Source organism: Callorhinus ursinus, unplaced genomic scaffold, assembly GCF_003265705.2.
Source record: "Callorhinus ursinus isolate GAN/ISIS: 27379988/994484 unplaced genomic scaffold, GSC_fseal_2.0 scaffold6, whole genome shotgun sequence".
Taxonomy (NCBI): Eukaryota; Metazoa; Chordata; class Mammalia; order Carnivora; family Otariidae; genus Callorhinus; species Callorhinus ursinus.
The window spans coordinates 44,959,694-44,972,676 of record NW_027397068.1 but is presented as its reverse complement, the minus strand read 5'-3'; the positions used below and the strand labels follow the sequence as shown (position 1 = coordinate 44,972,676).

Here is a 12,983-nt window from a genome sequence, read left to right as displayed (position 1 = left end):
AAAGTTAGCTCTAAGGAGGATATAAAATAGAAACTTAAAAAATAAATACATTCATCCTAATGTGTGTAGTGTTGTTCACAAATGCGTGTGTGGAAACTCTGTCTTTTAGTGGCAACATCTGTGTTTGGGTTTTGTTTTGTTTTGTTTTTTCCTATCTTTTGCAAATCCCATATTGTATGGAATGGGAGGTTAAAATAGAAATTTCTTGCCAATCTAGTAAATTCCCAATAGAAACCCAGCTTTTAAAACTAAATTTGAGACATACAGAGTTACTAAATGGCCTAGATTGCAAGAATTTGTGCTATAGAACAGCTATTTAAGAATTAAAAAAAAAAAAAGCCATCCATCAGAGGACCTTAAAAACTACATCAGTGAGATCCAGCAAATATATGCCAGAAAAATGTGAACATTATATCCAGGCTTCCTTCTGATTAGAAACTTCTCTTAAAACAAGCATTCAGAGACACTAAAAGCAAATTACATGGCCTCATTTTGAGATATGAACAGAAAAATATGCACTGAATCTGAAAAGCTTTTCCTAAATGCTGCACACCATTCTCAAATGCCATCCCCTCCAAGCTAGATAATAGGTTGTACTTAAGCATTTTTTTTTCTGAAAATCCAACCTATTCAGAATTTAAATGACCACATATGGAAGAGGGAAAACAGCACAGAGACTGACATAAAAATAAGGCATCCCATAAGGATCAGATACTGTGTACGCTGAAAAAAAAACTTCAGTTCAGTCCTCCTCAGGAAATCTGACGTACTCCTCAGTTGCTTTCCTGTCTCAAACCCTGGGAACAGTGATTGAGAAGATGGTAGGAAAAAGAAAAAGAAAAAAAAGGAAAGAGAGAGAGATACCCACAATATCTTTTACTTAAATTTCTTAAAGAATAGTATGTTTAAGAGAAGTGACCAAATCTGGACAACAAAGAAATAATGTTAATAGCCAGTCTATGCATTTAGAAAATGAGATAAATGGGTTTTCAATTCAGGAGTGTCTTGACTTATCATAGAGGTTGACTTTCCTATGATTTGCTTGCTTCAGAAGTGGTCCAAGATTCTCAGATACTCTCTTGAAACAAGAAGTGTCATTTTTCACTTATACTCAGATATCTGTGAATTTATAAAAAAGAGGAAGCTGACTACCAAGTGAAATTCCACCCCCCCACCAAATCCCAACTATATCTTATTTGCACTGTTGATTTTTATATATAAAATTGAGGAGAGCTGCCTGGGTAGCTCAGTCAGTTAAGGGTCCGACTCTTGATTTTGGCTTAGGTCATGATCTTGGGGTCATGAGATCGAGCCTCACATGGGGCTCCCCGCTCAGCAGGGAGTCTCTGAGATTCTCTCTCTTTGTCTGCCCCTCCCCCCTCACATTCTCTGTCTCTAAAATAAATAAATAAATCTTTTTAAAAAATTGAAGAAACATTCCCAAGAGGTAAAACAATCAGTGGTATGTTAAGATTCAATGACTGAATTAAATACAGTGAGATAGTGGCTATCTTTGTGACCTGTAAAGAATTATATTCTATACCTAACTATTCATTTTCATTTTTCCTTCAGATCACCAAATATTCTTTCTACTATTGGCCTTCTCCTCATTGATAACCACCATTTTCCTCCCCACCGTCACCATTAGCACTTCCTCTGAATTGTGACTCCTCAGATTTCCCAGTAAATGTTTCAGAATTAATTTTCTTTGACTTGGTATTTACAAGAGTCTGTCAGACTAAAACAGTGAGCCAGCATTCTTGCATTTTGCCAGAGGACCCACAAGTATATGAGTAAGAATATTTTTAAGGTTAAATCTTAAAGCACAAATCCACCCCTTGGCCAGTTCTGTGAGCTTAAAATCATGTGCATTAGATTTCCAAAGAATGAAGATTTGTATGAGAGCTGTGGAACTTGAACAACATATATACATTATGTGTAAAACACAATTTGATATACAAAGTTTATCGTTTTAATTTCAAACTCATGCTCCAGTGTACATTAAATAAGTGTTTTATGTAACATACAAATTACATCTTGCGGTTTATTAAATCACTTTGATTCCACCTAGCTGACAGTTGAAAGGATCTTTAATAAGATTGCAAGAACGTACATCTTTCAATTCTTTAGATTTGTTTTAATTTTTTTCAGTGCTGGTGCTGGACGAACTGGCTGTTACATTGTGATCGACATCATGCTGGACATGGCTGAAAGAGAGGGTGTTGTCGACATCTACAACTGTGTCAAAGCCTTAAGATCTCGTCGTATCAACATGGTCCAGACAGAGGTATGCTGTCTGGATGCTGATTGATCTCTGATGGCTTCTTTTTTTTTTTTTAAGTTCCAACATTATCAAAAACAATGTTTTTCACATAGAATCAATATTACCTCATCAAGTCATATAGGAAAATATTGATATCATTATTAATGTTTCTATATAGAGAAAATTCTTTGTATTCTCTACCTTTGATGACAGAAGATTGTTATTAAAATAGTTTGATTTTTTTTTTTCCTTTCTTAGGAACAATACATTTTTATTCATGATGCCATTTTAGAAGCCTGTTTATGTGGAGAAACTGCTATACCTGTCTGTGAATTTAAAGCTGCCTATTTTGATATGATTAGAATAGACTCTCAGACTAACTCTTCACATCTCAAAGATGAATTCCAGGTATTTACTTATTTCTAGAGCTTCTTTTATGAGCAACTTATTACAGTGTGTTCTGGGCATTATTAATTCCTCTCAGAAAGGTCTTTCAGGTCAAACTTATAACTTTTAACCCTATTTTAAGTATAATATAATACCTGTCTCTTTCATTATACATATTATGGAGTCACTGTGGTATTAATGAGCTCATATCTGCTGTATCTGGAAGGGCAAATGAGTTCAGACTCAGGGAAGAGTATGGGGAAAGGTATCATAAAAGTCAAGCTTGGTGGTGATTTGTGTGTATTTATAACCTTTTTTTATGCAGACTTATGGATTTTAACCTTCTGTGTCACTCACAAGGTGAGATCAAGCGCATTAATAATAATAGCTGAAGTTTGTACCAAACATTGTCTCTAAATAACCCCAAATGTTTTCACTGCCCTTAAAACATCCCTGAAGGTGTGTGAATGTGAAGTCAAGAGGGGCTCCGGACACCTAATACTTTGATCCTCTGTGCAGTGCTCTTTCTAGCTTCTTCTACCCTGTTTTCAAATATGGCATGCCAAAATGTTACTCCAGGTGATAGTTTCCAACTTTGATGATGGGTCATCGTTATGGACCACTCTAATTCTGTTTTCTTTGGTTAGGCAGTGCCTTTTGCAGGTAGCGGCGGTTTTTGGCTTCCCTTTTCCTTTTAGGAAACACAGTGAACAATGTGTACATTGTTTCTTTGTCACTTCTCAGGCTTCAGTAGCTTTAATTAAGTCTATCAGCCTGTCATCATGGCAAATGCCGTCGCCTGGTACAAATCCTTCCCTTTGTACTTGGCCTCCCAGATACTCGATGGATCTGCTCTGTGCTATTAAATGGGTCACTTGCTTTTAACCTAGGTTCCCTTTTCTTTTTAGACTTTGAATTCAGTCACCCCTCGACTACAAGCTGAAGACTGCAGTATAGCGTGCCTGCCAAGGAATCATGACAAGAATCGTTTTATGGACATGCTGCCACCTGACAGATGTCTGCCTTTTTTAATTACAATTGATGGGGAGAGTAGTAACTACATCAATGCTGCGCTCATGGACGTAAGAGACTGCGTCTTTGTTAGCAAGAGGTGTCATGAAAAGCTACATGATGGGGATGAACACTGGCTGGTTTTCTTTTCAAGAAAATTAACAGGGCCTAGAAAGGAAAATTGGAAATTTTTTTGAGAATGATTTTGAATTTCCCCTGCAGGAATTCTTAGGAGCTCTAAGTTTTAGGCCCCATTGTAAGTTTGGAGCTTGGTTGTCAATTATTATATTCTGTACAGGAAATACCTGCAGGTCATATTTTCCATCATAATTATTTTCAGAAAAGAAAATCATGCTTATGGGGCGCCCGGGTGGCTGGGCGACTGCCTTTGGCTCAGGTCATGATCCTGGAGTTGGTTGGGCGACTGCCTTTGGCTCAGGTCATGATCCTGGAGTTCCGGGATCGAGTCCCGCATCGGGCTCCCTGCTCAGCGGGGAGTCTGCTTCTCCCTCTGACCCTCCCCCCTCTCATGCTCTCTCTATCTCATTCTCTCTCTCAAATAAATAGATAAAATCTTTAAAAAAAGAAAAAGAAAATCATGCTTATGTATATTAGGTGAGGAATGAATCTTTAAAGCCACATAATGCCTTATCTTACGGAAGTTGTGTTAATTTGGGAAATCTTTATCTCTGACATTTAATGTTCCAGTAATTTATGGCTAGCTTGTTTTATCGGCCAATAATTATTAGAGACCCTTTATAAATAACTAGGAGAAGGCACCGAGGATACATGTTAATACATCCATCGTTAATGAAAAAACTGTCTTGCCCCACTCCAACCATCACAAAGTGTAAGTGGTAAAGCATATCCTCAGCAGGTTAGCATCCCATAGACAGAATAACAGGGGGAGAGAGTTTTAAGTCAGTCCTTGGCTACCTTGCTAGGTTACCTTGGAAAGAAGCAAGAAGGCTCTCCAGGTTCAGAATCCTTTTAAACAGCTCATCATCTTCATTTGTAAACATTTCTAGGTTTTGCCTTTTCATCTATAGAACCATAGCCAGGAGAAATTAGTCCCTGTGTGACTAATAATGAAGCTTTCTGCATTGTTGCTCCTATTGTGTTTTTGAAAATTAGCTTCTGATAGTAGAGACTTAGAAAGCCTACTTTCTACTTCTGAGACTAGTCTTTTAGCCAGTTACTTTGCTCTTTTTATGTTGCAGAGCAGAATAGTCTAAAGACAAGCTCAAGTGAAAAGTTCCCATTCTTGGGTGCCTGGGTGGCTCAGTTGGTTAAGCGACTGCCTTTGGCTCAGGTCATGATCCTGGAGTCCCGGGATCGAGTCCCGCATCAGGCTCCCTGCTCAGCAGGGAGTCTGCTTCTCCCTCTGACCCTCCCCCTTCTCATGTGCTCTCTCTCTCTCTCTCTCTCTCTCTCTCATTCTCTGTCATAAATAAATAAAATCTAAAAAAAAAAAAGAAAGAAAGAAAAATTCCCATTCTTGCTATGACCAGAATCTTGCCTTTTCATTAATCACATCCACTGAAATCACACCGGATCCTCATTGTTATCTTTTTCTTCCCATTTTAATTGTCTGGAAAGACAAATATACTAAATACAGAGAAAACACACAAGACCTTTTTGTTTCTGAGTCTAGATTTGGAATTTTAAAAGGCTGTGTGGAAAAGGGAAGGAGAAAATACTGTTAGGAAAGAGATTGATGAGGCGTAGGTCTGAGGCATTTTTTGTCTTTGGCATCGATCGCTGTCAAATTTTTCTTCATTTCCAGGTTGTTTTCTAGTCAATAGGAAGACTGAACCTTGTTCTCTACCTGTTTCTACTCTCTGCTTAATTCCCTATGATTCAACATAGATACATTTCATAATTGAGACCGTCGGGTGGATTCAGTAGTGGTAGTTGGGGCCTCAGAAAAGTTAGGTTTGGTTTGTCTTATAAGAACAGAGCTCGCTGGTCAGCACTCCCCACTCCCTCTACCCTCTAGCAACATGCTCAGTGTTCTGTATCCTTGTGCCATGATTGTGAAGCATTAGGAGGTAAGGCCAAGGATTCTGTGATTTCAAAGCCTCAGATGTGCTCTCGTCCTTACAGAGGAAAGATCTAGGAAAGCACCTGTGTCCCTCACATCATGTCATCCATCTCCCCTCCCCTGTGACTCAAAAACTGAGTAAATAGCTTGCCTTCCCATGGAACAGACATGTGATTGGAAGGAAAGTTATTCTTCTGACCCTTTTTCATGAGCCTTCATATTTTCTTAGGAGACACTCACCTCAGAGGCAGGTGTAACTCTGTGAGGCTTGAGGTCATTTAGAAGCAGCCATTTGAACTGTCAGCACTCAGATTTATCCCACGGTCTTCCTTGGAGCTGAATGCCATGGTTAGCAGCATTTCCCAAATGGCGATAAGATCAATATTCAAGAATCCGTTTCTACACTGATGTTAAGACCCTTGAAAAACTAGAAGAGTTAAATGGTACAAATGAGTTAGGGGATCACTGACAATTTTTATCAGCATGAAGGAAATCTATCTCAGGCAACTGTCTAGTCATTTTTTTACAAACTATTTAATACATAGAAATATAGATCATTAGTTTGCAGAATGACAGATTGCCCAGGTCACATGAGCATACCCTCTCCTTCTGGATAGAGATAATGTGTCACGTCCCAGTCAGGGAGCACTTGGTAAAAAAAGGAGCCATTCCCTTATAGGTGGAGCCAAGAAGTGCATTTCACTTTAAGAAAAATCTTAAGTGATTGAAACTATCATTCTGACCATGAATATACATTAGAAATGCCCAGGAAACTGGGATGGGCCTGCAGGATCAACAGAATGTGCTGATAATATCCATATAATGTAAAAGCACACAAGTTTGAGGCATATATGGTTTTTCTTACTTGAAATGGAAGAGAACCCAGCAGTTTTATATATAGATATAAATCAGATTTATATCTCTATATAAATATATATAAAATATACAATATTGAAGTATATATGTATATGTTGATAGATGTTGATAAATGATAGAAGATAGATAGATGATAGATAGATAGAGACACAGATATACGTACATACACACCAGGGAATTGTGTGCCTTCAGCCTCTCAGATTGATTACCTTTGAAACACTGAAAGAGCCCACAGGTACCTCATGGAGGATCTTAACCTTAAGAAGTTCTTTAGTTTCTTCTTTTGTTTTTGTCCTCTATTTACTTCTCTCAGCAAGGTAAAACTTGAATTGCTGTTGAGACTTTGAAGTTCTGCCATCAGATTGACAAAGTAGTGGCTCCAGTACATCTCAGTGGCCCACATCTCTTATTCTGTGGCTTAGGCAGTGTCCGGCTCCCTCTCCACGTGGGGCTGTTAACACCTTACCTGGTCCTACCTTGAGATGTGTTGAATTGGCTTGTACGACTGATCATTCATTTTAAGTTCTCATGTTTTCCCATCTACCTTGTTTCTTCACAGAGTTACCGGCAACCAGCTGCTTTCATTGTCACACAGTACCCGTTGCCGAACACTGTGAAAGACTTCTGGAGATTAGTGTATGATTATGGCTGTACCTCCATCGTGATGTTGAATGAAGTCGACTTGTCCCAGGTTAATGGCTGGGAGTTGCTTCTGTGTACTCATACGCAACTTAATGAAGTAGTAATAAGATGTTAAAATCCGCTTCATACTACCCTCATTGGAGAAAAATAATGCTCATTTTGGTTTTTTTTTCCCCCAAAATATTCATCATCTAGGGGTGTCCTCAGTACTGGCCAGAGGAAGGGATGTTGCGATATGGCCCTATCCAAGTGGAGTGTATATCTTGTTCAATGGACTGTGATGTGATAAACCGGATTTTTAGGATATGCAATCTAACAAGAGTAAGTCATTAATATTTTACGTGAGCTGATCCAGAGCAACTGAACATAACCATGTTGGGGTATAATTCCAATCAGACAACAGGAAGAGTGGAGTTAATAGGTGTTAGATAATCAGTCCCAAAGCTAGTAATCATCTTATACCTTAGTATTAGAAGAAAAATGCATTCCCAAAAACAGGAAAGCAGAAATGCAGGAACCTGGCTGTCCTGGTCAGTTACTTAATGTATTACATCAGAAACCAAATTCACATGCACTGACTCAACTGAGTCTGATGGTCTGAGCCTGGTCTCTGTGCATAAGTGGACTTTCATCAAGGTCAACTACATGTTTTATTAGTATTGATATCCAGCCCAGAAGAGGCATATAATTGAAAAATAAGTATTTAATAATGATGATAACTAAAAAGCTTTACCTCAGGAGGAAGGGATTTGTCGGAACAGCCATTATAGAAAGATTCCATGTCACTGTTACCTATAAGGGAGAACCCCACATATGAGGGGAAAAGGTAAATCACAGCCATCATTGATTCTCCTCCACCTGTAATTTCATCTCGCTGAATGTCCCAGGATCTGGCTCTGCCGAGAATTGTAGAACCAGCACTGGTACCACTTTTCCCAGGAGCAAAGGAGCAGCTGTGTTTCTCAGAAATCTTTCTTTCCTTGAGCCTTCATATATTTTACACTAAATGATAATATTAAGTCTGGAGTCTGTCCTCCAAAAAAGCAAAAAAAAAAAAAAAAAGTGCTAATAAAAACTGTTTAGATTGTGTAGCCAAATAGCAAACAGAATTTGAAAAGAAATCATTAGTAGCTTCCATGGAATTACTCTCTTTTTAGAGAGGATTACTCTGTTTTTAGTGCACCAGCTTTATGAATGTGTATAATTTTAAGTGTGTGATTCAGATTGTCATGTTTCAGTGTTTTCATATCAAAATGGCTATATGTGTTTCTGGTTAATAAGTCTATATGTATAACTATAAGCAGAGGATATAGTCATAGCCAATTCTGTCGCTCATTTCAGTGGAGAAAAAAAGGATAACTTCAAATCATGTCATAATATCCATGCATATCTTAGATGTTAATTTAAATGGAATCTCATTATGTCTGCACATCTGTTCCATTATGGTTCTAGTAATATTTTAGCTGAGAAACCATAGCACTAAACTCAGAAAGTAAGACTTGTCTTTTTATTGAGCTGTTTATATGAAAAATATTCTAAGGATGGGAACTGAAATCTGTGTTTTTTCATCGGTGTATTTGTTTATTTATCTTCCCCTATGTTTGGTGTTCTGGTTCTTATTAGTGCATGATTTTTTTTCTATTCCCAATCTTATTTAATATCATGCACTTCATGAGATATTTAATATGCACCAATGGGAAGTTGGGTGTTATACTAGTAGGTCCTTGTGATGCGTGAGCCCTTGCCAGGTGGAAATTCAAATCTAATGGCTATGATACAGCTTATCATGTATTGCAAATACTTTCTTAACATTTTCTTATGAGGCCTTAATGTTCTGGTTCATTCATTCAACAGTACTATTCTTTGGACAGTATTCTGCTAGGTTCTAGCAACACAGAGTTTAGGGGAGAAAGAGAGAGATTTCTTCATCCTTAAAGAATCTGTATTTTATCAGGGAAGATAAGCACTGAACAAGTCATTGTATAATCATTTATTTACAAATATGAGAAATTTTAGAGAAAAAGGACGAAATCCAGAGTGTTTGAGTGATCTGACATAGCTGGGTGACTAGAGAAGACTTCATTAGGGTAATGATCTTTGAGGCACAATTTGAAGAATCGGTAGGAGCTATTTGGGGGTGGGAGAACCAACTCTTCTGGTGTTCACAGGACAGAGAGGTTTTCCAGGACACACGAGTTTCAGTTCAAAGACCAGAAGAGTCCCAGGCAAACCCAAGAAAAATTGATCACAATTTTGGGATTGAGAGGCACAAACAAGGAGATCTCTGAGGCCAAATGGAGAGTTTGTGCAAAGTTCCCCAGGCAAGAAATGACTTGATAAATGGACTAATAGAAGGCCAATGTGTAATAATGCGTTATAGTAAAGGGAAGGTTGGGGAAGGAAGTGGAGCCATATCATGTAGAAATTTTTTAAGCCACTGCAGCAATTTGGATTTTATGTAAGATCATTTGGAAGCCATTAAAGCAGGGGAATGACAAGATCATATTTGCATTTCAAAATAATCATGATGCTGCCGTAAGAATGGCTTGGAAGGAGATCAAAGTTTATTCAAGGAGACCAACTAGGAAGTAATTATCATAATTGGTGATTGGGCCGATGCAATGATGTCAGCCATGATAAAGAGGAGAAGACTTTGAAAGTTATTTAAGGTGTGTGCTTGATTATTGGATATGGTGTGTGAGGGAGAAGCTTATATAAAGGTAATTCTCATGTTTCTTGCTTCTGTAACTTAGAATGTTTCTGTACTAGTATGTACATATTTTGGACTTACCAGCTAGACTCAATCCACTATAAATGGCATTTATGTCATGGTGTAAACATGTATGCATCTTCACTTTTTATTAAAATTCTAGTCCCAACTTATTTACAGAAAAATGCTTTTCCCTCTACAGCCACAAGAAGGTTATCTGATGGTACAGCAGTTCCAGTATCTAGGGTGGGCCTCTCACCGAGAAGTGCCAGGCTCCAAACGGTCATTTTTGAAACTGATACTGCAGGTGGAAAAATGGCAGGAGGAATGTGAGGAAGGGGAGGGCCGAACCATCATCCACTGCTTGTGAGTATGGCGCCTTGGCTGGGCCACATGGGGGCTCTGGTGCTCACTTCCTCACCAGCCTTCCTATTTTCCACGTTTCCACTCAGCCCACATCTTGTGGATCTCCACAGATAGCATTTCCAAATAGTCTTCCTGTCTCGTGATTCTCTAATTAACTACCAATTTTCATTTTCATATTTTTTTAAACATCCATTATTATATAGTTATCATATGATTTAAAGTCTTTCAAACACTACTCGGAACCACTTTTCTGATGTACACAGCCTACAAATGTACCAAAATTTCAAGGGATCGAAGTTGCAGCAGCCCATGCCTTCAGCATGTTCCTAAGCATAAGCTACAGAGCTAACATCATCTTCACGTGTCCCTGTGCTCTACCATCTACACATACATGTGTACAAATGGAGCAAAAGTAATACAAAATGGAAAAAAAATGAAGATCATGTTTTCATTTTCTCAACCTACAAGATTGTGTGACCTCTGGTGACTAAAAGCTGCTATCTAAAATGCCTTGGCTTTCTTTGCTTCCAGAAATGGTGGTGGGCGAAGTGGTATGTTCTGTGCTATAGGCATTGTTGTTGAAATGGTGAAGCGGCAAAATGTGGTGGATGTATTCCATGCAGTCAAGACCCTGAGGAACAGCAAGCCCAACATGGTGGAAGCTCCGGTGAGTCACAGAGTCTCAGACACAGAAGGGAGCAGAGACATTAGATAATCATAACCTACTCATTGGGTTGACTTCATACACCCAAGGGAATAGGATGTGTAAGTGAGTCTTTGTGGGGACTTTCCTGCCTAACTGATGAACTGCTGAGTATCTCTCTCTACCCACAGCAACTTAATCACATATTACAGAAACTGTTTGCGATGAAAACTATTTTCTCTTGATTTGGGAAATGTATGGGATTGTGGGTTTTTTCCTGTGATAAGCCATACATACTAGCTGTAATAAACTTTAGTAAATAGTTCTTATAATAAGAATAAATTCCACTCTCTAGTCCTTATTCTTGTCTATTTTTCATTTCTTAAAGCATCTAGGTTAACTGGTAAAGCATTCATCCAACAGATATATTCCTGAGTTGTATCAGCACTTTGGACACCTAATGTCTGTCCTTAATCGTCAAATGAAGTTTATTTTAGTCGTTACCTATAATTCTTCTTCATTTCTGGTCAAATTATAAATTTTAAACTGGCCTCATTGACAGTTTTCAACTTTTACCAGTTAGAGTGAGTGGTTCAGATGATGCCACCTGAATTTTCCAGGGCTCGTAAAATCAGAACATAGCTCACAAAATAAGAGACGATAGGAATGGGTATGTTGGGAGCTCATCTGGGTGGAGCTGTACGAACAGTAAGAAAGAAAAGTTAAACTCCTCGAGCACATTTTACTTCTAAAGAGAGATGTCTGTGGGTTACACATATGTGCAAGGTGGGATAAGGTCAGGAGCAGCTGTGTAGTTTATGTTCACACAAAGGTAAACCAGAAAAACCAAGGCAAAATTGTTGCTTGCCCTACATTTATCAAGATGATCAGATAACTAAAATGAGCAATTCAATAAACCCTTAAAGTATTCTCACCACTTCCTGCTCATGGATTGTTCACACAAAAAGTGCATTGCTTCCTGAGACAAAAATCTGAAGAGTTACATTTATACCGTTTCACTTTTACAAGTGATAACAGACGTTTTCCCCTTCTACAAGCCCCCTCAAACCGACCCTCCTCCAGCTCATCCTTTGGATTATTGCTGTTGTCTGGACAAGATGATGTTGGTGCTGAATGGAGTATTGTGGCAATGGAGGTAGAGAAAGGGGGGTGGATTTGAAGGATTTTTGAGGTAGAACTCTCAAGTATTCTTACAGAATGTAGTGGTTATGTCTTTTGACTCTTTGCTGTCTGAAGGTTTCTTAATGTAAACTCCACCTCTGTGTCTCAGATCACATCTTCTTAAATTCATCACTTCTGGGGTCACTTCTGGTGTCAGAATTCAAATTTTACCTCCACATTTAACTCTAATTTCCTACAGTAACTAAGGGGGGAAAATCTCTGGTTAAACTCAGCCATTCTAGAACCTTCCAAAAAGTTCCTATGTATGTTTACATTCATGTCCCATTAATCCTGATTGAACACCTACCCTCTGATTTGTGTTTAATCAGTGTTAATGATGAGTTCAGTGTGCTGTTGAATTGAACTGACAAGTTTGGTAAGAAAATTAAGAGTGTAAACAAAATTGCTAGTGACAGATTAAAGAGACATAACTGTTTTCAGGCACTTTTTGGCCCTTCAGATGCACTTGCCACAGTGGTAGGCTAATTTAAATCACACCTACTTGATAATTAAGGGTAGGATTGATAAAGGTCTCTTGGGGGAAGTTTTTATTACCCTAGTTTATTGCTGGAGACACCTGAAAGTTCTCTTCAGAAATAATATGCATTTTAGACTGTTCTCCATTCCAGCCTGAATTTTACCCACTTGGACTGAGTTGAGAAATTTTTAATGACATGTTATAAGTCATAACTTGTAATACAGTCTGATTTTTTCTAAATTCTTGATAATGGAGCAGTACATAGCTAGACTTAGAGGAAGGGCAGTTTTAACTCAAACTTTGTCAACCACGTTGTCTTAAATATACAAAGAGAGCAGAAACAAATTTTCACATATAATAAGCTCAAAAGAACTTAAGAAC

At 38.2% G+C, this 12,983-nt stretch overlaps 1 protein-coding gene across 5 annotated transcripts in view; it reads left to right on the top strand.

The window, feature by feature from the left end:
* Positions 1–12,983, top strand: part of PTPRK (protein tyrosine phosphatase receptor type K) — a 552,323-nt gene that overhangs the window by 537,903 nt on the left and 1,437 nt on the right. For all 5 annotated transcript variants that reach the window (XM_025865334.2, XM_073893909.1, XM_073893908.1 and 2 more), the window contains 7 exons: positions 2,152–2,287; positions 2,522–2,671; positions 3,559–3,732; positions 7,141–7,272; positions 7,419–7,544; positions 10,136–10,299; positions 10,831–10,966. In XM_025865334.2, the coding sequence (XP_025721119.1) occupies positions 2,152–2,287; positions 2,522–2,671; positions 3,559–3,732; positions 7,141–7,272; positions 7,419–7,544; positions 10,136–10,299; positions 10,831–10,966 (1,018 nt within the window). The remainder of the gene's footprint in view (positions 1–2,151; positions 2,288–2,521; positions 2,672–3,558; positions 3,733–7,140; positions 7,273–7,418; positions 7,545–10,135; positions 10,300–10,830; positions 10,967–12,983) is intronic.